We start from the raw sequence: 25360 nt of genomic DNA on the forward strand, positions 1-25360 counted from the left end.
GCTCTTACCGTGTAGAGTGCCATAAATTGGGTTGATTTTCCTGGGTATGATACTATTTGAGTAATATCATCAGCAAACATTACATATTCGCTAAAGGGGGAAGGTTGAGGTGTGTCTGAGGTATAAATTGTATATAGTGTTGGAGAAAGGCATCCTCCTTGAGGTACTCCACTCTCAAGATTAAACATGGTTCCCATAATGTTTCCAATTTGAATTTGTGCTCTCCTATCATCTAAATAGTTACACAATATTCTTGTAAGTATTCGTTAAGTCCAGTTTTAATATTTTATATTTTAAGCCTAAATGCCAAACTTTATCAAAAGCCTTAGAAACGTCATAAAATTTATATTGATCTGGTTCCCCTTGCTTTTTCCTATTGCAATTATTTCCGTTATTATAGCTATTGCAGTTGAGGGTATTTCTGTGTGGGCATAAATCCATGTTGTCTGTTGTTAGTTTCCCATGTTGTGTTAAAAGGTTTATAAGTCTTGAATTTAATATTTTTCCAATAGTTTCACGGTAATTTCTAATAAAGATATTGGCCTGTAGTTTAATATTTCCTTATTGACCTTACCCTCCTTGGGAATAAATATCATTTTAGCATATTTTAGTTTGTCTGAAGTAACCGGTTATTAAGCATGCGTTAAAATGTTTAATAGTGTTTTTAAAAGATGTTTTTCAGGTAGATTCATGATCATATCTCGTGTAACCTCTGTGAGCCAGGGGGCTTTTTCTTAAACTTCCTCAGACAGTTCATCATTTCTCCCATGGTTATTATTTGATTATTAGGTAATAGGATTTATAGTCTATATATTTGCCTTGGGGTGATTCATGTATTTGTCTTCCATTTCTTCTTCTATCCTTTTCTTCATTGTTCACTATCAAAATCTTCATTTTCCTCATCTGATATTTTAAAACTTTTACCCATTCCTTTTGAATGCTGACTCTTATTCATTTTCCCTCGTGCAATTTTGTTCCATTTGGTCTTTAATGTATGGTGTTTTTGCTTGTTGTGCCCCATCATCTTGTTTATAGAGTCAAAATGTTTTGTGTCTTTAGTCATGTCAGCCGCCATTATAATATTCCATTTTTATTGTTTGCTTCCTTACATGCGTCTCTGGTACATATCTGTAGTGCTGTCTGTGTCGTATATAGCCATCTGTTGCTGCCGTGTCTTTCCATATACCTGTTTATTTCATTGTAATGGGTCTGGATTGGTACTTCTTCTGGTAGTCTGTTGTTTGGGTATGTTCACAAAGTGTGAAGTAGGAGTGTGTTTGGTTGTGGATGTTGTTGCTGAGAGTGCAGTCTGTCCATTTCTGGAGTCTATGTCTTCTGTTGTTTCCCTTGTAGGTTATCAGTGGTGATTACTTAAGTCGTCTCTGAAGCTGTCCCAGTCTGTTTTACTCATTTTTCAGTCTCTTTTTATTGGTATCTGTATGGGGGCTTGTTGACGGTGTTAGTATGGTGGCAGATGGTCACTGTCTGTAGGAGTCCCTGTATTATATATTAGTGAAAAAAGCTTTTGTTGTTGGTAAAATTTTGTCTGGTGTCGATTGTGTATTGTAGATTTCTCCAGGTTGGAAAGTTAGGACCCAGATGATTGATTTTCCTGAATTTATTAATTGATTAAGGGCGTTTCCCACGACGTTATTATTTGTATTGTCAAAAATCCTATGCATGCAGCGTTAAGTCTCTAAGATGTACATCGGATGACTATTGTTAGCCAATTTTAATAGGTCTTCTATAGGTAAGTAGGATCGTCTCGGTGGCAGATAAGTAGTAGCAATAATTACGTCTCCTTGAGTTGTATTTATTTTTATTGCTAGAAATTCATCGTGGAAGTCATCGATTAGTTTAAATATTAAGTTTCTTTTAACCGCTATAGCTACTCCGTCATTTTTCTCGCCCGATTTATTTCTTTGGTTTACATAATAGTTAAAGAGTTTTATGTTGTTGTTGTGTGTCTCACCGTGACTGTTTATTAGTATAATGTCAGGGTCAATTTCTTGATATATATTACTTAGGTTAATTCTCTCGGTCTTCCAGTTTCTTACGTTGTGTTGTATTATTCTTAAAGTTCTTACTGTTTGTCTGTTGTCCATTATTTCTTATACTTGGATTGTGGCAGTTGGAGTGGAGACCTATCGTCCTGTTTCCCGCTTCTGACTCTTCTAAACTCTGACGGGTCTACAATTTTAAAGTCATTGGTCGTAATCTTTAGTTTGTCCATAGTGATTAGTGTCCAGACGTAATCTTCACTTAGGGATTTTTCTTGATATGTCCACTTGTATATCCCTCCTTCACAGTTTTTTGCTATTGTCCCTCCTGTTGGTCTCGATGTTGGGATTCCATGTTTTGTTGTGGTGATAACTTTTAATCCAATATCTCCAGCAGATTCAGGTTGTATATGTGATCAGTCTCCATCTTATCTCCTCTCCTCCTTATCCTTTGTCTTGTAGTCTGTCTTTTTGTTATTTCTATCTTCTCTTTGTCACTTCTAGTCATTTGTCTGGGATCTCTATCAGTCGCTTGTGTTCCTTGTGTATCTCAGCTGTTGCTCCTTGCTCAAACCTTTGTTTGTCTAGCTGTAGTCTTTCTCTCAGCTCGCTTGAGTATGTTGCCTGAAATAGTTTTTCGGATTCTGGATTCTCTGGGAATATCATCTCTGGTAGGTTATTCAATTTAAACATTTTCCTTAACTCCTCATTGTATGATCCGGGTGCAATGATATTGTGCAGATGTGTATGGATCATACTAATCATTATCTTGTCATGTATTGGTTCGCTTAAGTTTAATATGGTGGATTCTGGTCTGTGAGCCTCTTGGACCGCTGTCTTGGCTATTTCGACGTATGTCGTAATTGTCGTATCCTTCTTTTCTTGTTCCTTTTTCCTTGTTTCTTGTTCCTTGTACTTTATCATGTGTTTTTTTATTGGGCATGCCATTGCTAACGTCCTATGTCCTATGTATACATTCCCGTTTCTCTTACAGTTGAGACAGCCAACATGTGTGTTCTTACATTCAGTGTAGGTATGGTCGTCGCCTGCACAATCTGAGCAGTACTTTTTCTCTTTTTCTGGACAGTCTCTCGTTGTGTGTTCTTCATATTTATAACAGGAAAAGCAAGTTTGCAGACGGATGAATGTTTCCATCTTTATTTGATGAAGTGTTACTGACATGTTAAATATTAGAAAGCCCTGTTGTAATACTTTTTCAGCCATTGAAACTTCTTCGAAGGTAATCTTGAAAACATGAGTGTAGTCTTTTATCTTAATGACTTCCTCGATCTTCATCCAACTGTTTTGGCGTTCCAGTTCATCTTTCAGATCTTCAGATGTCTTCCTCCCGATCTCTTGGTCGACTTGACGAACGAAAACTGATCTTTTTGCTTTTTGATTTGGTGGCATGACAACAACAAGTCCTTCATTGTAAAATACATCTCTGGCTTTTTTTGAGAGGATTTTGCCTGAGTCAAAGTCATCTTTACAGATTACTTTGAAACCTTCGTTGGTGCTAAATATTCTTGTTAGTGGGACTTGCAATTTGTTATAAGTGATTTCTGCCACTTTTCCTCTTCCAATAGAGTGTCCCTTATCTCTATGTTTAATTCTAATGCTTGTAGTCATCTTCCTTGATTACATCCCAATCCTACCTATAACACAGGGCTCCTGCCTGGGAGCGGTGACCCCGCCCCCCCACCCCCCTCTTGGACGGGCGTCGGGCTCGTAGGGTTCTGCACCCAGGTTACTTGTGACTTTGAGTTATGTCTAAATAAGTTGCCACCTATCGGTGACCCCCGGACAAGGGGTGCCCTGCACTATCACAGGTTCCTTTGCCGGATCGACCGTATCGCTAAGTCCCGCCTCCCGTTCAAGGAACGGAGTGCATGAGGGGGACGAAAAAAGGAAAGAAGAGGACTTAGAGAGTAGAGACAGTCTCCCTACCACGCCACGTTCGGTTAGCTAATCAAAGCACCGCAGTAAACGTGCATGTATCACGCCACCGTGGGGCACCGCTGATTGGCCAATCCAGGACGTAGACGCACGGGTAGTATTCAAAATTTGGGAAGCCCAAATATATGTTTTTCAGAAGTTGGAATGTTTCGTACAATCTGAGATGGTAATTGCACCGTCGCTATGTTGGGTAAGTACAATCACTAGGATTGAGTGTCCTATCACAACGAAGTTGCAGACTGCTCAAACATGCAGCAGAAGAGGCAAGTCTTCACAGCTCCGGGTCCAGCAGTCAGAGAGAGAGATCACCACGAGGTCAGGTCTTAAATAGCGGGGGTAGGCGTGGATTAGTAGTTGACCTCCGTGATGTATGGCGGCGCTGGTTGACCCAGACCACGAGGCAATACACTGTGGAATTTGCGGGGTCGGCTACTCGGCGATAAACAGCGTTTGTAGGGGAGAACTACTACAGCATCACGAAAATTGTGACCAAGTCCCAGGTTGCTGATCTGACTTTCTGCCACATTTACACACAATTGCAGGGTCTCAATTGTTTCTCTTACTACTGACAACACAACATACATATATTGTTTCTCACTTTTTTCATTTTGTATTTCTTGATAATACATTGCCCCTCAGGCCCCGATGTGAGTCAGTGACCTGTGCCCGGGTGGACTAATCCCGTAAAAAAAAATAAATAAATAAAAGATAGAAACCCACACGTACATTTTATCAAAGTCCGTCATTCGAAACTACAGAAAATGGAAGTTGCTCAGAAAATGTCAATTGAATAGAAGACTATAAAAGATAATGACAACACCAAATAATATATATATATATATATATATATATATATATATATATATATATATATATATATATATATATATATATATATATATATATATATATATATATATATATATATATATATATATATATATATATATATATATATATATATATATATATATATATATATATATATATATATATATATATATATATACATATATAATGTTAGAACAGGCCAGGAATCCACTGCTCTGTTTGTTCATTTGAGGGAAATAAGCATTGCATTGACTGGGATAATGCCTCCTCAATATTAACTTGTAATTCAATTGACATTAAGAACATTATAGAATTCAGTCTCATTAAACATGCCGAATCCGTCAACATGAATTTGAGTAATGGTATGTACAAACTGGATAATTTCGTAATTAAGAAGATTTGTAACCAGGTGAGAAGGTTGGGTCATCTTACCCTCTGACCTGACTACCGACTGCTGCGGTGCTTTTTGAAGATTAGTAGGGTCATTACCTAATACCTGACCATTGTAGACTTGATCTCACCCTCCTCTGTATATATATACCTTGTTATGTATTTCTCCTTAGTCTGTACTCACCCCTGAAGATGTGAATTACACGAAAGCGTTGGGAACTTCGTGTTTTCTTCTTTCCTTGTGGTGAAGAAACACACCAAGGATACGACAACAACGACAACAACAGCTAAGTGTACCAACTCGTTCAGTCCCTTGATAGACGAATTGGACGTTAGTACAGTCAGGGACAGGGCTGACAAGGAAGGTATAAAAACTTTAATTGTTGGTGACTCACAGCCCACAGGTAAGGTACTTGGACAGAGCCTTTTGTGGTAAAAACAAAAATAGGATGAGGGTGTGTTTGCCAGGAGCTGGGGTGGGGGATATAATTGACAGGATGGACAATATCTTGTCTGGTAATGGGAACAAACCCATTATCTGCCTCAGTGCAGGAGGCAATGATATTGGCCGGTGTAGGAGCGAGGAGCTTCTTGATAAGTTCAAGGCAGCTATGGATCGTATTAGGACTAAGGGAGGGATCCCTATCATATGAGGTGTCCTGCCTAGAAGGAGAGTTGGCAGTGAATGGTTGTCAAGGGCGGTTGGTGTCAACGACCGTCTTGACAGATATTGCAAGGCAATATCGGTCCCATTCATTGACAACTGGGACAACTTCTACGGCAGAAGGGACCTTTATGCTAGGGATGGGGTGCACCTGTCTAGGGATGGAGTAGCAACCCTGGCTGGGGCTCTAGAGGGGGCAGGTCAAAGGATATCGAAGTCTTTAAACTGCTAGGGGAACATATGGGCACGGGGGTGGGGGAAACTGCAGTGGGAGCGGGTAAACAAAGTAAAAGATTACAGGGAAATAGTGTTAGGAATGATGACAAAACTAAATTAAACAGGGAGTTTAAAACTAAACGCGGTAAAGGGAGGACTCAGAACACAACTAACTTAAATGTCTACTTCGCGAACAGTAGAAGTATGAGAAACAAAATGGATGATATTAGGGCCTTGGTATGTACCGAAAAAATCGATATAATAGCATTCACTGAAACATGGATCAACCTAGACTCACGTGAGTTGCCAGTCGAATACCAAATTGCGGGTTACAAATTGTTCCATACCGATAGGCAGACCAGGAAAGGAGGCGGAGTAGCAATCTATGTTAGGGATAATCTGAAGTGTGAAATAAATAAGGAAATAAAAACTGAGCGGAATACAGAAACAATTTGGATAGAATTAAGCGACGGTAGGGAAAAATTAATCACAGGAGTAATATATAGACCTCCCAATCTTGATAGAGTCAATGAGCGACTTATCTGGGATGAAATGCCCAGGGCTTCCATACACAACAAAGTCTGTATAGTAGGCCACTTTAACCTTGGCCAAATAGATTGGACTGACCTTACGGGTAACTCAGGATCAGAGGATTTTCTCGAGGCGATCCAGGACTGTTTCCTAAGTCAACATATAACCGAACCCACACGGGGTAATAATATACTCGATTTAGTTCTGTCAAACAGAGAAAACCTCATTAGCAACGTCAAGGTAGGGAACGAACTTGCAAACAGCGATCACAAAGAAATTAGATTCCAGTTAGATTTTCAGGGCAGACATAAGGAAAATTCCACTAAAGTACCAGATTTCAGAAGGGCAAACTTTGACAGTTTAAAGAGGCAGCTGAGAGACGGGGTGTCGCGCTTGGCCGTGAACCTGACAGATGGCTCCGACCTGATAATGAGTTCTGAGATTGCCGAGTTCCACGACAATTTAAATAATGAGTTACTTAATGCACAAAGGCAGAACATACCATACAAAAAACTCAGATCAGACAACAATGACCCTAAATGGATAAATAATTATTTAAAGAACATCATTGGCCAAAGGAAGGCTATAGGTAGAAGGATAAAGCGTGGCGAAATTTACCTCCAGAATTATTATAAGATATTGGCGAGTAGGGTTAAAACCGAGATAAGGAGAGCCAAGAGGAATAATGAGGTAAAGATAGCAAGGGAGGCGAAGACAAACCCCAAAGGATTCTACCAAATGTATCAAACTAAAACACGAGAAAAGATTGGACCAATGCGGTCAGATACCAGCGAGCTCACTGATAATGACGGAGAAATGAGCAATAATTTGAATAAATATTTTTCAACAGTTTTCACCACTGAAAATTTAAACATGATACCCGAGGCACCGACTCTATTCAGAGATAGTGAAGAAAACAAATTAAGCGAGATAGTAGTGACTAGTAACGATGTTAGTAAGCAAATAGACAAACTAAAGCCTAATAAGTCACCTGGTCCCGATGAGATATTTGCCAGAGTATTAAAGGACTGTAAGGAAGAGCTTAGTATGCCCTTAGCAAAGTTGTTTAACATGTCCTTAAAAACGGGTGTAGTACCAGAATCCTGGAGGATAGCGAATGTAATACCGATTTTCAAGAAGGGGGATAGATCACTATCCTCTAACTACTGCCCAATCAGTCTAACATCAATAGTAGGCAAATTACTGGAAGCAATCATTTCAAACTCTATACGAAATCACCTGGAGAAGCACCGATTGATCAATGATTCCCAGCATGGCTTCACAAGCGGACGTTCTTGTCTAACTAATCTATTAACATTCTTTTCATCAGTTTTCGAATCGGTGGACGAGGGGCACAATTATGATGTGGTATATCTCGACTTTAGCAAAGCCTTCGACAGAGTGCCCCACGAAAGACTAATTAGAAAGGTAGAAGCACATAGCAGCAAAGGTAACATCCTTAAATGGATTAGGGCATGGTTACAAGACAGGAAACAGTGAGTGAGCATTAACGGCACTAAGTCCCATTGGAGCAACGTCACAAGTGGAGTTCTCCAAGGCTCAGTACTTGGACCATTATTATTTATTATATACATAAACGACATAGATATCGGCATAGACAGCAACATAAGTAAATTTGCTGATGACACTAAAATAGGACGTGTTATTAAATCTGACGAGAACTCGGCAAAACTGCAGGAAGATCTAAACAAATTTTTCGAGTGGTCTGAAAAATGGCAAATGAAATTCAATGTGGACAAATATAAAGTACTCATTATAGGAGATGTAAACAGTGAAACCAGATACCAGATGAACAACAATGCCATAGAGAAATCCGACTGCGAGAGAGATTTAGAAGTAATGATAAGTAGGAACCTTAAGCCAAGTAAACAATGTGTTTTTGCTCGTAACAAGGCTAATAAAGTACTTGGGTTCATACAAAGGAGTGTTAGTTACAAGACTAGCGAGGTCATCCTAAAACTGTATCTTGCGCTTGTGAGACCACATCTGGATTACACAGTTCAGTTCTGGTCACCGTATTACAGGATGGATATAGAATCATTGGAAAGAATTTAGAGGAGAATGACAAGACTAATCCCGGGCATTAGGAACCTTGAGTATAGAGACAGGTTAAAGCATCTTAATTTGCACTCCCTCAAGAGACGTAGAGCAAGGGGCGACCTGATAGAGGTGTATAAGTGGAAGTCAGGGCTAAACAAATGGGACATTACAAAGGTACTCAAACTATCCAACCAGGAGCGAACTCGTAACAATGGTTTTAATTTTGACAAATTTAGATTTAGGCGTGAAATAGGTAAACACTGGTTTGGAAACAGAGTAGTGGATGAATGGAACAAGTAACCAAATATCATCATTAACTCGAATACGCTGAATAGCTTCAAACATACTGTAGGTTGGATGCTCATATGAGCAATAGGGGTTGGGTGTAAACGGGACTGCTCAGTATGGGCCAATAGGCCCGCTGCAGTTTCCTCCATTCTTATGTGATTTACTTGCATATAAATAAATAAATAAATATATATAATATATATATATATATATATATATATATATATATATATATATATATATATATATATATATATATATATATATATATATATATATATATATATATATATATATATATATATATATATATATATATATATATATATGAAACGTGAATAAGATAAATCTTGATAAAATCACACGGGAAAAGGGAAACAACGGAGCACCTTAGCTTGGTCTTTATTCAAGACATCTTCACAGGCAAGTGGTTTACATGGACAGAGAGAGGCTTAAATATACAGGGTGACCTTATTAAACTTGAGGTCAGGTCATAATGATGTAATCCACTAATCCCCACACCAACGAAAATTACGATGTTATTTAATTAAACTTTAGCAAAGCATTTGACAGAGTACCGCATAAGAACATAAGAAAATAAGGAGTCTGCAATAGGCCGGTTGGCCTGTGCGTGGCAGCTCCTGTCGAGAGTTACTACCGCTCTATATCATCCATGAATCTATCTAGCCTCCTTTTGAAACGTTCCAGCGTTCCAGCACTTACTACAAAGTTGCTAAGCTTGTTCCACTCGTCCACCACCCTATTTGTGAACCAGTTCCTTCCTATCTCCCTCCTAAACCTAAACTTATCCAACTTAAATCCGTTGCTCCGAGTCCTATCCTGCTCGGATATTATAAGAACTTTATCTATGTCCCCTTTATTAATTCCTTTCACCCACTGAAATACTTCTATCATATCTCCCCGCACTTTTCGTCTTTCTAGGGAATGCAAGTTTAGTTTCTTTAACCTATCCTGATATGGAAGGTTTCTAAGTCCCAGAATCATTTTCGTCATTCTTCGCTGCACCGACTCTAGTGAATTGATATCCATTCTATAATAAGGGCACCAGAACTGAACCGCATAATCGAGGTGCGGCCTGACTGGCGCAAGATATAGTTGCAATAAGACCTCTGCACTCTTATTACTTACACTTCTAGATATAAAACCCAATACTCTGTTTGCCTTATTTCGAACATTAACGTATTGTTTTCTAGGCCGTAGGTCCTTGCTTACAAGTACCCCTAGGTCTCTTTCACAAGTCGACTTCTCTAGGTTGATGTTGTTAAGGCTGTATACATTGACAGTATTTCTTCTTCTGAGAAAAATTAAAGCTCATGGTATCGAGGGGAAAGTTTTAATTTGGATAAAATCATGGCTCACCGATAGAACGCAGAGGGTCAGCGTAGATGGTGTTAAATCTGAGTGGGGCCGTGTAACCAGTGGGGTTCCCCAGGGGTCAGTACTAGGCCCACTCTTGTTCATAATCTACATAAACGATCACGATACTGGGATCAGCAGTGACATAAGCAAGTTTGCGGATGACACCAAAATAGGGCGGCAGATTAATTCAGGGCAGGATGCAAATGCATTACAGGAGGATCTAAATAAACTGCAGGGGTGGTCTGAAAAATGGCAAATGAAATTCAACACCAGCAAGTGCAGCGTACTTAATATTGGAAGAACAAATACTGACAATGTACTGTATATAGCCTTAACAACATCAACCTAGAGAAGTCGACTTGTGAAAGAGACCTAGGGACACTTGTAAGCCCGGACCTACGGCCTAGAAAACAGTGCGTTAATGTTAGAAATAAGGCAAACAGAGTATTGGGTTATATATCTAGAAGTGTAAGTAATAAGAGTGCCGAGGTCTTATTGCAACTATATCTTGCGCTAGTCAGGCCGCACCTCGATTATGTAGTTCTGGTGCCCCTATTATAGAATGGATATCAATTCACTAGAGTCGGTGCAGCGTAGAATGACGAAAATGATTCCGGGACTTAGAAACCTTCCATATCAGGATAGGTTAAAGAAACTTAACTTGCATTCCCTAGAAAGACGAAGAGTGCGGGGAGATATGATAGAAGTATTTAAGTGGGTGAAAGGAATCAATAAAGGGGACATAGATAAAGTTCTTATAATATCCGAGCAGGATAGGACTCGGGGCAACGGATTCAAGTTGGATAAGTTTAGGTTTAGGAGGGAGATAGGAAGGAACTCACAAATAGGGTGGTGGACGAGTGGAACAAGCTTAGCAACTTTGTAGTAAGTGCTGGAACTCTGGAAAGTTTCAAAAGGAGGCTAGATAGATTCATGGATGATAGAGTGGTAGTAACTCTCGACAGGAGCTGCCATGCATAGGCCAACCGGCTTATTGCAGACTTCTTATTTTCTTATGTTCTTATGTTCTAACACACACGTAGAGGAGCTTAAGAGAAAGGGGCGACGTGACTAGTCAGGTCAGGTCAAAAATAAGGGATCTACTAAATAACTATCCTACATCTAGATCCAAGGTTTTCAAAGCATTTTTAACCTTGGGCCACTGACAAATAAATTTATGTAACATATTATCAGTTTTGAACTGTTTCCCTTTTCCCGTGTGATTTTATCAATATATATATATATATATATATATATATATATATATATATATATATATATATATATATATATATATATATATATATATATATATATATATATATATATATATATATATACATGTGTGTGTGTGTATAAAGTAAGTAAAGAAGATAAATACCTTGGAATATAATTTCACTTACATCATTAATAATTGTAATAAATAATTACTTCTCATATTCATCACAGCTGTAAGTAATACTTATATATAATCGATTGTTTGTCTCTAGGTCAAGCTTATGAAAATTTTATAATAATTAAGTGCGTAAAATTTATAACTCTTATTATTTTCATAAAATATTACTTTATTATTTATAAGTTAAGTTTGAAACAATTTAGTTCATAAAAATTATCATTTACGACAAGTAATTATATAAAAAAATCGAATATATAATCCGTTTATAACAGATTAGTGTTGTTATTGACATTTCAGGGAGGATCGGCAATATAGTAATGTTCAAAACTACCACGAGCAACATCAAGTGTCCATATATTTTTCTATTCATGAAACAAGTCTATTAAATTTATTCTAATTTGTCATAAAGTGTTTCAGTATTGAACATTTTATTTATTTGAAATCATGCATAAGTTTAATAGGCGACAGGAAGCAATTGAGCCTTATATAATATGACATTATCTTCGAATAATTAAGGTAGACTGTCCAAACTCCTATAAGTAGTATTATAATTACTATTATTTTTATAATAGTAGTATTATGATTATAATATTATTGTTATCATTGTAGATAAATATCTCTTAAAATATAATAGTTCAGCCGTTGTGGCAGAGAATGTCTTCTTAACATCGGCCTTCTTGACAGTTGCTCACATCAGCTGAACGAAAAAATGGGAGCTGCAGCGATTCCCGTGATTTTACTGACCCTATTTTGGGGTATTGTGGGTATAGTCCTGCCCATCATCCTTCCTAAAGGACCAAATAGGAGGTAAGTCATACAGGGGGATGACTAACGCATAAAGTCACAGTTCTGCGCATATTGGGATCGCGCAGCAGTAGGTGTTTGGGGAATGAGACCATGATACTTTTCATTTATTTATTTATGTTATGAGGACTTAAGAGACACAACTGCGCGATTCCAGAAATGAGTAATGCCTTGTAAGAATTGAGGTGGATGACTTGTTTGACGTTCCACCTCTAAATAACTCACCACGCAACTATAAGTAGACACTGCCATCTTGTCTTGTATATCATCATTATCCTGTAGATTAACTTTGGGTAATGTTGGAAGTTGTTTTATGGTTAATAATTTACTATTCTGGCACACCTAAGCTAGCTGTTGTAGGGGTTTTTGTGTAGAAGAAAGACAGTGGATATTTTACCATGACCAGTAAGTTCTTCCTAACGCTATTTTACCGTGAGTGCGAACAATACAAGAACTATATTTGACCATGACTGGTGGTATTTGGCATTTATTTCGCCATGAGTCGATCATTGTGTAGCTGTAAACATAGCTAACCATATTTCTGTTGTGCATGGAAACTTATCATTATAAAAGAGGCGACATTTACGAGAACCTAATAGAACCTGACCTAACCACCCAAAGAAACCTCCCTAACCTTACCTAATTTCCTAGCCAGGGAGCAGACCCCCGTCATATTAAACAGAAACTATTAAGCCAATCAGAGCACACTCACGGTAAAATAGCATTAGTAGGAACTTAGCCGGTTACGGAAAAATATTCACTGCATAGAAGAAAGGGTATTATTGTATTTAATGGGCGTCAAATTTACTTCCATGTTTGTTTTACTGTTTCGTTATATTGGGCGAGTATGAAGTACCAGATATACCTATACAATATTGTGTAGATTATCAGGTTGTAGTCCAAATGAGTTGCATGCCTAAACTACCTACAGTAGGAAATATTTGAGTTCATGGTAAAGATTTTGGTTTTATGCCCAAATGGGAATTCTGTTAGTAAAATACCAATGTCTCATGTTATTAATTGTGGTTTGAAAGAATTTGACCTTTTTTTGTGCTAATGTTTATTTATGTTGATATGGCCTCTTTAGCACTGGCAACAACAATGATTTCTCTCAAAGTGGTCAGGTCCTTGAAGATGGGGGAAAATGTTGGCTTAAAACACACACACGAAAATAAACATTAATAGAACCTTTGAGAAGCTGAACTAACCTTTCCTACATTATAACCTGTTACAATGTGTTACTTCTGCTGAAGGTGATCTGGACAAGAATACGATACAAGAATATTGACAGATTTTAAGTTCACTAAACACATATTCGCAGGATATTTTATGAAATTATTTCACATGAATTTTGCACGATCTGCTTTGACCAATTACAGGACAGTTTAAATCTCGTATTCAGTTGTGTTATGCCTCCCTTGTGACCTCAACACAAAAAACAGGCAAAACAGGAAGAGAATCGCTGACAAAAACACTGAATACTGTACACGCAAAACCAAAAGAGAATCACTTTTTTCCTCCGCCATTGGTTAAAAAGGGTGATTTTTCTTCTTTTTTTTATAGTAATAGGACTTTCTGAGGTTAGGTTACATTTCATTTTTTTTTTACCCCACATTTTCTCTCGTCTTCAAAGCCCTGCCCACCTTATGCAAACCAAAGTCATGTATCCTTAAAAGAGCATTAACGCCAGAAGTGAAGGCCTCAAGTACTGTCTTGAGGTTAACAGAAGTAACTGGTGGTATCATTTGCCAAGGTCTGGGAATATTCTTTCATAAAATTAACTTACTTGGTATTTATCCTATCCTAACATAGCTTAAAATAATGTACAGTTGGCTCCACTCCTGCATTTACCAGTTTGCAACGAATTCTGAATTGTGAAACTGAAGCAATCACTAGTGAGCAGGAGGGAGAGGGAGGGTTTTAGTTTAACAAATTTATTGGCAGAGCTTGTAGTACAGTTTGCCTATTCTGAGTAATTCAGCCAGGTCTTGACACTGAGGGTGGTATCACTTCTCACTGCCACGCAGGACAGAGGTTCATACACAAAGAAATGCATCATATTCATTAACAGCTATAAATGTATAGAGGTCAGATTCATATGGGTAATGTCACTGTTCACTGCCATGCAGGACAGAGGTTCATACACAAAGGGATGCTTCATATTCATTGACAGTACATATACATACAGTATATGTACACACACATATATACATACATATACACATATACATATACATGTACAGTTGTACCCCGCTTTACGCGGTTTCACTTAACGCGATTTCTCATATATGCGGTGCCTCGCCAGAACCGAACTTTCACTTAACGCGGTTCATCTACTCATATACGCGGGAAGCGGCGTGGGCACGATGCGCACAAGGTCGCCCAGTCATCAAAACATTACCGAGTTCTTCACCTGCCACCCACCACAGCCGGCCCAAGTCAGTGATAGTGATAATTATAGTGAGGATATGGACTTATATGGACTTTGAGGGGTTTGACAAAGAGGCCCTGCAAGCTTATGTGGTGGATAGTGATACAATTGATACAAGTGATACAGGTGAGGGCCAATAATCTGCCCTCTGCCTCGGAACCAACCCCCCATCCCCGTGTGCCCAGCCATCTTTTCTACTAAAGTAAGTGTTAAAAAACCTAATATTATTGATATTTCTCTTAATTATTAATTGTGTGTGCATACCATCATAAAGTTAAGATAATATTTTTACTACAACATAGTTGTGTGTCGTCAAAAAGTGGAGTTTGGGGGTCGGGCCAGTCTCTATTGGAATTAATCCCATATGTTCTGTTGTTCACTTAACGCGGTTTTCACTTAACGCGGTACCCTGTGGGTTCAATTGACCGCGTTAAGCGGGGTACAACTGTACATGTATATACACATATGCACACATACACACATATATACATACATATACGTCGGTCAGATTCATGTGGGTAATGTCACTCTTCACTGCCATACAGGACAGAGGTTCGTACACAAAGATTGCATCATATTCATTGACACTATATAGGTCAGATTCATGTGGGTAATGCCACTGTTCACTGCCATGCAGGACAGAGGTTCGTACACAAAGAAGGAAATACATCATATTCATTAGCAGTATATATAGGTCAGTGGATCACATACATTGGAGTCATATTCTAATTGAAGACTAATCAGTGTGGGCTAGCAAATTTGGGATAAACAGCAAGAATGTCCTCAAGCACACCTGATTCAATGAAGTAATTACATAGTTCAAGATGCAATAAGTCAGGTGGCCTGAAGTCTTTGACAGTGTCACATTCAATAATATAGTGTTCAAGTGTATGCTTTAAAGGTTTATCACAAAGTTTACATGCTGAGTGTTCCGGTATGGGTACAGCGTTACTAACTTGCCAGATGTGTCTGTATCCTAGCCTAATTCTGGCCACAACTACATCACATTGTCTGGTTCTGTCCTTATGCTGGCCATACCGGTACCTCTTGTCACAAAATTTGTCATATTTACTAATGCTACAACTGTCAGGTCTCTGCATTTCTTACTTCTCCTAGATCAGAGTTCATGATTCTGACTTGAATGTTTTTAATTACAGCATTGGACAGGCCAAGGTCACGGTCAACATTTTCTTTCTTACATGCCTCATTGGCTAGTCTATCAGCACGGTCATGATACCTAATTCCAACATGGGACGGAATCCACACAAATTCGATACGATAGTTGCTCTCGTTGGCAGTTATCACATTCCTTTTAATATCACATACAACTTTCGACATAGAGCCTGATGGGCTGTTCATTGATTTCAAAGCACTTTGAGAGTCACAGGATATCACCCCACCTCCATTTTCTTTGAGGTAGTCTGTGGCTAAGTAGATTCCAGTTAGTTCAGTTTGTGTTGTGCTGGACCAGTTGTTCAGCCTTTGTTTGTTTGACACTATCATCTCTTTTTCTTTATATATTACAATTGCACAGCCTGTTCTACCTGTGTTTGTCTGCACAGAACCATCAGTAAAAGCATAACATTCACTTGATTTAATACTCTCTATGTGTCTGTTAATAGTTTCTAGTGTGACACATCTCACCACATCGGTGTTTAACATTTGCTTACTACCAACAGGAGTGTAATGAATAGGAACTGATATGTCCAGCCAAGGAGGAATGGCATTAATGGGTTCGTCTGGGGTGATTGGGACATTCAGTTTCAAGAGATCTGCAACACTTTTATGAAGCCACGCCCCAAAGAGAGTCTTTTATGGAAGGTTGGCGAGATGGTCGGGATTACTTAGATAGAACATCAACTCAGTTTGAGAACCATTGTGCTTCAAAACTTTGACACAAAACATGGTATTAAGTAGAGCTATGGGAGGGGTGTGTCGGGGTAGGTGTCTTTCTGTGGGCGGGGTACTAGGGGTGGGGACGGAAAGCATGTACTGTATCAGTATATCAGTTGTAAGAGATTACAATGTAGAATAACACTTTGACACTAGGGGCTTCCTCAGCTGGGTGTAATCGTTTAGCACTAGCCAGATAAAAATAATAAAGTTACAGTAGGATGAGTGGGGGATGAATTCATGTTCTAAGTAAGGTTGTTCCTTTACAAAAAGGGGCATTTATGAGCAAATGGATAATGGATATGTTTGAATCTGCATCTTGTAGAAGCAGCAAAGGTTTGTTTAACCCCTTGACCACGAGATGGAATTTCCCCAGCTGAATAAAATCATCTGGCGGGAGCCAGAGTAAAGTAGATAAGAAGATGTAGTAGTGAAGGGATTAATTATCAACCAAAACAATCAGGAAGTGGGCACCACATGTTTATTGTAATACAAACTTGGTGTGAACAAAAAATACCCATTTGGCAGCTGTTCAGTATAGAATTAGTAAACCAAATAGTTCAGTTTTGTTAGGTGAATTCAGTACGTATATGAATACCGTAGTAATTTTATGAATTCTATTTTTTTTCCATTTCAGTTTGATGCAATGTATCCTGATTATTACAGCAGCATCCTGTTGGCTATTGTAAGTTGACCTGTTGTTGTGTCTTTTTATATATACAATCTACAGCCATTTCCCTTAACCTTATTTTTCTCAAAAAATAGAAAGAGCGCCCAACATGCATGTGTCCTACATGCCACTTTAGAGGAACTTAACCCCTGTGTTGGACAAGACTATTTTGCTGTATATGTATCAGTAACTTATTTTATTGTAAACTATGTACAGTCTCGTTCAAGATTCTTCGAACACTGCTGGAGACAGCTGGCAACTCAAGGCCGTTTGTTTACTATAGTGCGTAGTAAAAATTATGAATAACTGTAAAAGTGATCGGTGATTGGTTACTTAGTTCCCCGTTGTTTAATTTAATAGTTGGGCTTTGTTGTTTCAGATTATATTATACTACGTGCTATAGTAAACAAACGGCCTTGAGTTGCCAGCTGTCTCCAGCAGTGTTCGAAGAATCTTGAACGAGACTGTACATGTGCTGTATTTGATGCAATATCTACATACAGTACCTATTTATGTCCATATAACAGTATTATAAAGTATTCATTTATAACAATAATAATTTGGGATCCCCAGAGAATGAAGTGTTCCCCTGGAAGCAGAAAAACAAATATGGGATAAAAGTTAACAAAAGTACATTTTTCTTGGTGTTTGAGACTCATCATTTAATATAGAATATTGCTCGAATATATATTATTGTAATCTGATGTTAAAAAACGTGACTCACTGTTCTTTTGTGAGCAGTTGTGTTACAGCTGGTCAGTCAACCATCAGCCCATAACTTATTTTGACATCTTGGGAAAAAGATCTGTAAATATATCACACAATATTTTATTTGTAATATGCCATTTGGTTTTATATGGCACACTATAACATATACTAATACATCTTTCAGCTGGCTGTGTTGTTACATGCATCAAATGAACCCACTCGTTGGACCAGCGCTCCACAACACTACAATCATTGCACTAAATGAACTCTGGGTATGTTCACTTATACTGTACAGTATTCTTATTTTTGTCTCATGCTGCTCTGTGAAGAGGATGTATAAGTGGTACATATCCACAGTGTCTTTGATTGTGTGTCTCACTTTATTACTGTATCTTGAATTATGGTTCTTTGGACTGTGCTGCAGAGTACAGTGTTGAGGGATTTGGCCATCTTTATTGTCAGATATGAGGGCAAGTCAGATATACAGGGCGTCCTCGCTTTACGTCGGGGTTACGTTCTTGAAAACGCGACATTATGCGAAACAACGTTAAGCCGATCAATTTTCCCCATGAAAATTGTTACATATACAGAAAATCATTGCCATTTCTATTGAGAATAGTAGAGTTTATTGAACTACAGTACTAAGTTTGTATTGGCACTCGCCAATGGACGGAGGTGGTAGAGCGAGTGTGTGGTGGATTGTGAAGCAAAGGAGGAGGATGGCGGGAGCGGAGGAGGGTGGTGAGTCACTGAGACTCTGCTGCTGCCTCCTCCTCCTCCTCTTACTCTGACTGGGGTTCCTCCGCTGCTGCTTGCTCCTCCTCCATTGTTGTTTGCTCCTCCTCAGCTGCCGGCTGTTGTGAAGAAGCTCCTTCTGCCGTCCCCTGACGAAAAAATGAATCCAGTGTTGACTGCTTGGTGCTACTCATCTTCTTCTCCTTATAGATCTCGGTTTAGCTACCAAGACTGTCCTTAATACTGCGTTGAACCTTTGAGCTACTTTCTCTGTTTGGGTCGTCATCTAGAAGCATTTGCATTGCTCACTGGAACATGTTCAACGATTCTGCCAAGCTCTTGGAAGTTAGCGTTCATTGAGGTTCTTCTTCGTCGTCGTCTTCAACAGGACTGTGTTCTGCTAGTTGTTGCAGATCTTCGTTGGTGAGCTCTTCTGTATGGGATGCCAGGACGTCCTTAATATCCTCTGATTCCAGCTCATCAAAGCCTTCCTCTCCAGCCAAGCTGAGGATATCCCTATTCACAGCTGGGACTAAGTACGTGAATCCAGTAAAACTGTTGACGCACTTGGGCCATAGTTTACGCCACACACCATTCAGGCAACTTTTGGAAATGTCTTGCCAATGTTGTCAATTGCATGAAGAATGTTGAAGTCACGCCAATATTCTCGGATCGTTGGTTTATTTTCTCCGTCTATAACCTTGAGCAGCTGGGCCATGGTACGGCATAAATAATATGCCTTGAATGCGGAGATGACGCCTTGGTCCATAGGCTGCATCAGTGCTGTCGTGTTTGGAGGCGGGAATACAACTTTTACACTGTCGTGCAAGTCGTCGAGATTGGGAGGATCAGAAGAATTTCGAAGTTAAGGTTCTCCTTGGTACAGTATTCCTTCAGTGCTGGGATGGCATACACGTTTAACCACTGGCTAAATATGGCGCTGGTTATCCATGCCTTTTTGTTTGCCTTGTAAATGACAGGAAGGTGATCCTTAGAGTAACCTTTCAGGGTCCATGGGTTGGTAGCGCGAGAAATCACCATAAGCTTCAGCTTGAAGTCACCGGCAGCGTTCACGCCAAGCAGCAGCATCAAGCGGTCTTTTGCTGCTTTAAAACCTGGCGCTCTTTTCTCCTCCTTGGAGATATAGGTCCTCTCAGGTATCCTTTTCCAAAAGAGACCAGTCTCATCCATATTGAAGACTTGCTTCGGTGAGTAGCCTCCTTGCTGGATAATCTGTTTGAATTCTGGCGGGAATGTCTCGACAGCAACCGTATCTGAACTGGCAGCTTCACCAGTCATCTTTATATTGTGAAAGGTATAACGACGCTTAAATCGTTGAAACCATCCTTGGCTGGCCGTAAAGATCTCTTCCTTCGATCCTTCACCCTCTTCTGCCTTTAAGTCGTCAAACAAGGATCTGGCCTTATGCTGGATAACCATAAGGCTCACAGGGGCATTGCCAGCATCTTTTCCACCTTCTCTATCACTGTGCTTCTAGTACGAGTCGTTTTAGTAGCACTCGGAGAAGAACCTTAATCTTGTCAGCGTTGGTCCAGATAGTACACACTGCTGTGGGGGTTAGACCAAGCACAGCGGCTATGTCCACAGCACGTTCCCCTTTTTCAAATCGGGTTAATACATCCATTTTTGTAGCCAGGGTAATGGTCTTGCATTGCCTCTTCACTACACTAGCATCAGTAGCACTTGATGGGCACTTGGAAGCCATTTTGAATGGTTAGAGTACAGTTTTAGAGCAAAAACACCTAAGCTCACACGAATGATGTGAAGTCGTAACAGAGACTGGCTTGGCGTCACTTGGGGACGCTGTGACTTTCCGCGAGTGAGGGCAGCGCGCCGAGCCGAGAGAGCGTAGCGCAGCCAGACAAGAGAGGGTGATGTGCTGTAGAAAGTGGTCCGTGACGATGCAAAACGACGTAGTATCGGATCACCGGGACGTTAAACTAATTTTTGGTCTCTAAAGTTCAGCGACATAGTACCGAAAGAAAGTTAAGCGGGACGACATTAAGCGAGGACTTACTGTATCCCCAATAATTTATTCATATTTCACACATAGGTGCCTTAACTCAGGCATGAATAATATGTTCTCTACACTACTACACCGTGTATCTAATGTTCAGGTATCCCCCGATTTTCAATATTTCACTTTAACGATGTTGTCCTAAGACCACCTCCCTATTTACATTAAAAATTACATTAACGATAGTCATCGTCCAGCCAAACTCACTGACGCACAAAATACGGAAAGCATATCTTGCTACACTAGTCAGCCGTAGCGTCATCTACCCACCAGGCGGCCACCCCATGCACTACAGTCCCTCACTTCGTTCCATGGTGATCGCATCTGCCCGTCATCATGGAACTCGACCATTATCAGTCGGCATCAGCATCTGTTTTTGTGAACATGATTTGAGCGGTGTTGGCCGTTATCTTTGGTTTTACGTTATCGTCAGTGTGGGTTTTTCCCGTACAGTGAGAGGACATCACTAATATTCAGATTGTACTGTACTCAGTTTTTTTTATTGTGAAGTGCTTTTGCTTTTGTGTGACAGAAGTGAGCAATGTAACTTTGAAAATGTCTAGCAAGCTATTGTTGAAGACTCCTGTGTCTGGGAAGGCCAAGGTGCCCAGCAAAACTGTCTCTCTGGAGGTGAAACTTGACATTGTGAAGCAGCCAGGCTTGTTCTTAACGATGTGTTGAGTGTTGTTTAATTGATTTTATTAGTTTTTATTATTGTAGGAATTTTTTTCAATGATACATATGTGCGTGTCGGACTGGCTAGGAACGTATCCTGTTGAACCCCATGTTATAATGAACTCGACTTATGATATTTCAATTTGTAATGGGGTTTTCAGAAACGCAACCCCATCGTAAATCATGGGATACCTGTAAAATTTTTCTGCTGTCTTCAGAATGTAAGTGATGACCTCAGTTTATGAAGTAAGAAGGAATTAGATATTTAATTATTAGTGTTGGAGGTGTTGACATAAAATAGTTCTTAACTTTAGTGATTATTTTCAGTAGCAAGATGTGGTGTGTCTATTGTTGGGTCATCTTCACTGCCACAAAAATATAGCCACTCTTAGTATGCAAAGCACACTTCATCACTTAATAATACAATTAAAACTCTGCAGTACTATAAATAAATAAATCAAACATTTGTTTTGGCTGCTATCAAAAAGATCCATTACTAAAGAGAGTAAAATGCTGGATAATGTGCATTTTCACTACATTTTTTAGGGAGTTGGACAAATAAGCTCACTCCTAACCAGGTAGTTTACCCGAGGAAGTCGTCCTGGAACCATCATGAACTGAATTATCTCGACCCCTTTTAGGTACAGCACACCTCAGGACCAGTGTACGTCAGCCTGATCTCCATCATGTTTCAGTTAGTTTGAATCCCTTATGGTTAAAAGCTTAATACAGTACAATACTGTACAGTACTGTACTACAACTTTGTTTTGATAACCAATATTTTATTTTTCAGGAAAAATAAGATGTCGTCTTCGCCAAGGGAGTAACATGAGAGGGAATTGTCTATGGATCTGAAAGTCAGTGGTTTCTTTAGCTCTTTAATCTGGATTGGATTGTTTGAAAATTTTGTAGCCTGACTGAAATTGAAACATTCTTCACTCAGAAGCAACAGTAGTACTGTAACATGCAGTAATTAATGTAGATCTGTTGAATAGGCACTTAAGAAAACATAATTAAAGATATAATAAAACAGTATGTGGTATAATCTGGTGCAAGAGTACATGGCAAGTTGATGGTGATACATGTAGTACAAGTGTCTGGTATGATTGTGTTGAGATAAATATATATTCTAGTTTTAAGTTTAACCACTGGTGAAATATATTCTGTAATTTAATTTATTAATCGCTGATGTTTGGTTATTGTCTTGTACTGGATTTATCCTGTGTAGAAAAACCGACGAGAAATCATTTTCAAACATGACAGTTTCTTCAAGTGGAAATATTGGGAAATGTAATTTTACATAGATAAATAACAATTGTTAAGGTTTTGGGAAAAATATTGAACAGTTTTGAACAAAAGATACAATATTTACCCTTCAATGTTCACAGTAAAGTAGTATATTTTTGTTTAACTTATATTTGTATGCTTTGTTAATTGTTTTTCAAATGACTGAATATTAGTGTTTGTTGGTAACAAGAGTCAAAAAGACTACTAGTGGTGTTATTAGGAGTCACAGTACAGTACAGTAGTATATGTGTAAATATCTGAGATGTTGTCAATACCAAGGACGACAATCTCTTTGTTACTACATTATTTTATGAACTGTAGGTGACCACATTCTGTCACTGTCATTATTTAACATGTGTGTTGTATAGTGTTGCTGTAAACTGTCACCTTCTTCACTTTACACTTCTGCACGTTGTCTTGGCCCTTTCTTATCTTCCGTCATTCTCTTCTTTTTCACTGTCTTCGTACTACACACAAAGAGAGAGAGAGAGGGGGGGGAGTAAACATAAAGGTAGATAATGTTTCAAGGTGTTTTATATTTTCTCCAGTACCTCTCTCTCTCTGACTTGTCTCACCTGGGATTACCACCTCATACCTTCAGGATATCATCATGAACAAGGATATCTTACTGTCACATGCATTAACATTAAACAGTTTAGTGTTGTCAGGTCATATACAGCATTTAACTTGTTGTATGTTTTAATCATGCAATTAGTCATTTCTTAACTTGGATCTTAAAAGTTTAAGGAGCAGATATAATGTATTAATGAAGCAGTGATGCAATACTTTTATGTTAATGGTACAATGTAGATGATATATGTATAGAGTGGAAGGCTTGTTTATGTATCTGACCAATAATATATTGTCTCAACATGTGTAAATGTGCTTGTGTTCACCTTGCAATATTTTAGTTTTAATTTTGGCTGATTTAAAGATACCATTTCACACTTGCAGTCAGTAGCCTCGATTTTGGGAGTAAAACACTAAAGGAAGGCATTGCTTACTATGTTAAATTTTCTCCAACAGACCTTTTGTCACCATGGAAGGATATCACAGCAAAGAGTAAACATGTAATTTCTCTCTTATCTGCTGAAATCCATTCACTTGTTCTTACATAACCCGAAGCCACTTGTCACCATATTCTCCTTTCATTCACTTTTAGTACACAACTGAAGAGGCTGTAACTGTTCATCAGTCCATTACTGTACTGCATTGTAAAGATATAAATTTTCAATTTTTACTTCACTTCAAGTTTCAGTTGTAGAAAAAAAGGAAGAATAATTTTCAGGTTCAATATATGTCCTAAAACAGAATTTTATTTGTGAATACATCAGCAGTTAGGTAGAATGTTGTGCACTGGCTCAGGGGGCAGATACTCAAAACACCTCATAAGTTACACACTCAGAGATCGTGTAACCAACTTACAGTATTCATACTTACAAACTGTTACCAATATTGTAAATATTGTAGAGTAAGTGTTCCTGCGGGCTAACTGGCCAATCATAGGTATGCTTTCGAAACATACCGATCAATCACCAGCTAAGGATATCACCTGGCTGGAGGGTGCAAGAATTATAAACAAAATTTTAAGAAGCTGAAAAATATGTACAATTTGTAATTAAATATTTTCTCATTCAAATAGTTGTTGACTTTTATAATAATGAGCTAACTAAAGCCTGGGGTAAAGCTCAAATTAATTAGTACAGTTTGTTAATATTTGAAAGTGCCATCGTTCACCTGGACTGATGATACAAAGCACACAATATTATATAACAAGGTAGAAAACTGTGATGTTTAATAAATATTGTGGAAATTAGTATTTTTTTAATATTGTACATTACTGTATTTTCTTGGCAACTGGCCACCTGAAGTGTCATTGCACCTACGTACAGTATATGCTGAGGGTGGACTTCTGTATTAATTTATAGTTGAATGTGCTTATTGTCTGGGGTTTGTCATGGATTTCTTTGTAATATAATTATAGTAATGGCGTTGGGTTATTACTACTGTATTATGACTAATTAGTCTGATGAGGGTAGGTGAGGCAGCCATCAAATGATTTTACCGGTTGGGACAAGTCAACTGTTTCTCATAAATTGTAGTACAGGTTGTACCTCTCCAGTCCGGCATTCTGTGGTCCGGAAACTCCCGTGGTCCGGAACGATTTTAGTTTGTCCAATAGGTAGATAGGCAGCTTTTTTTTATTTTTTTATCTGACTATTAAATTTTTGCCCCTCAGGCCCCAATGTGGGTCAGTGACCTATGCCCGGGTGGGCTAATCCCCTTAAAAAAAAAAAAAAAAGGCCGCAGGAAATTAAGGTTTGTTTACATCCGGCAGTTCGGCTGCTCTCTCTCTCTCTCTCGCTCTGCTTGTCTATACAGAGTACAACATTTAACCCTTCAATG

The 25360-nt window shown here is 38.7% G+C and overlaps 1 protein-coding gene across 1 annotated transcript; it reads left to right on the forward strand.

The window, feature by feature from the left end:
• Positions 1-12367: 12367 nt before the first annotated feature.
• Positions 12368-24770, forward strand: LOC121855796 (V-type proton ATPase subunit e 2-like). Its single transcript, XM_042350903.1, has 4 exons — positions 12368-12520; positions 17479-17526; positions 18404-18491; positions 22461-24770. Exons 1-4 carry the CDS (start codon positions 12423-12425, stop codon positions 22467-22469), a joined length of 243 nt encoding a protein of 80 aa, XP_042206837.1. The 5' UTR covers positions 12368-12422; the 3' UTR covers positions 22470-24770.
• Positions 24771-25360: the final 590 nt, after the last annotated feature.

The sequence above is a fragment of the Homarus americanus genome, unplaced genomic scaffold, assembly GCF_018991925.1.
Source record: "Homarus americanus isolate GMGI-L3 unplaced genomic scaffold, GMGI_Hamer_2.0 scaffold57153, whole genome shotgun sequence".
In the NCBI taxonomy this organism is placed as follows: domain Eukaryota; kingdom Metazoa; phylum Arthropoda; class Malacostraca; order Decapoda; family Nephropidae; genus Homarus; species Homarus americanus.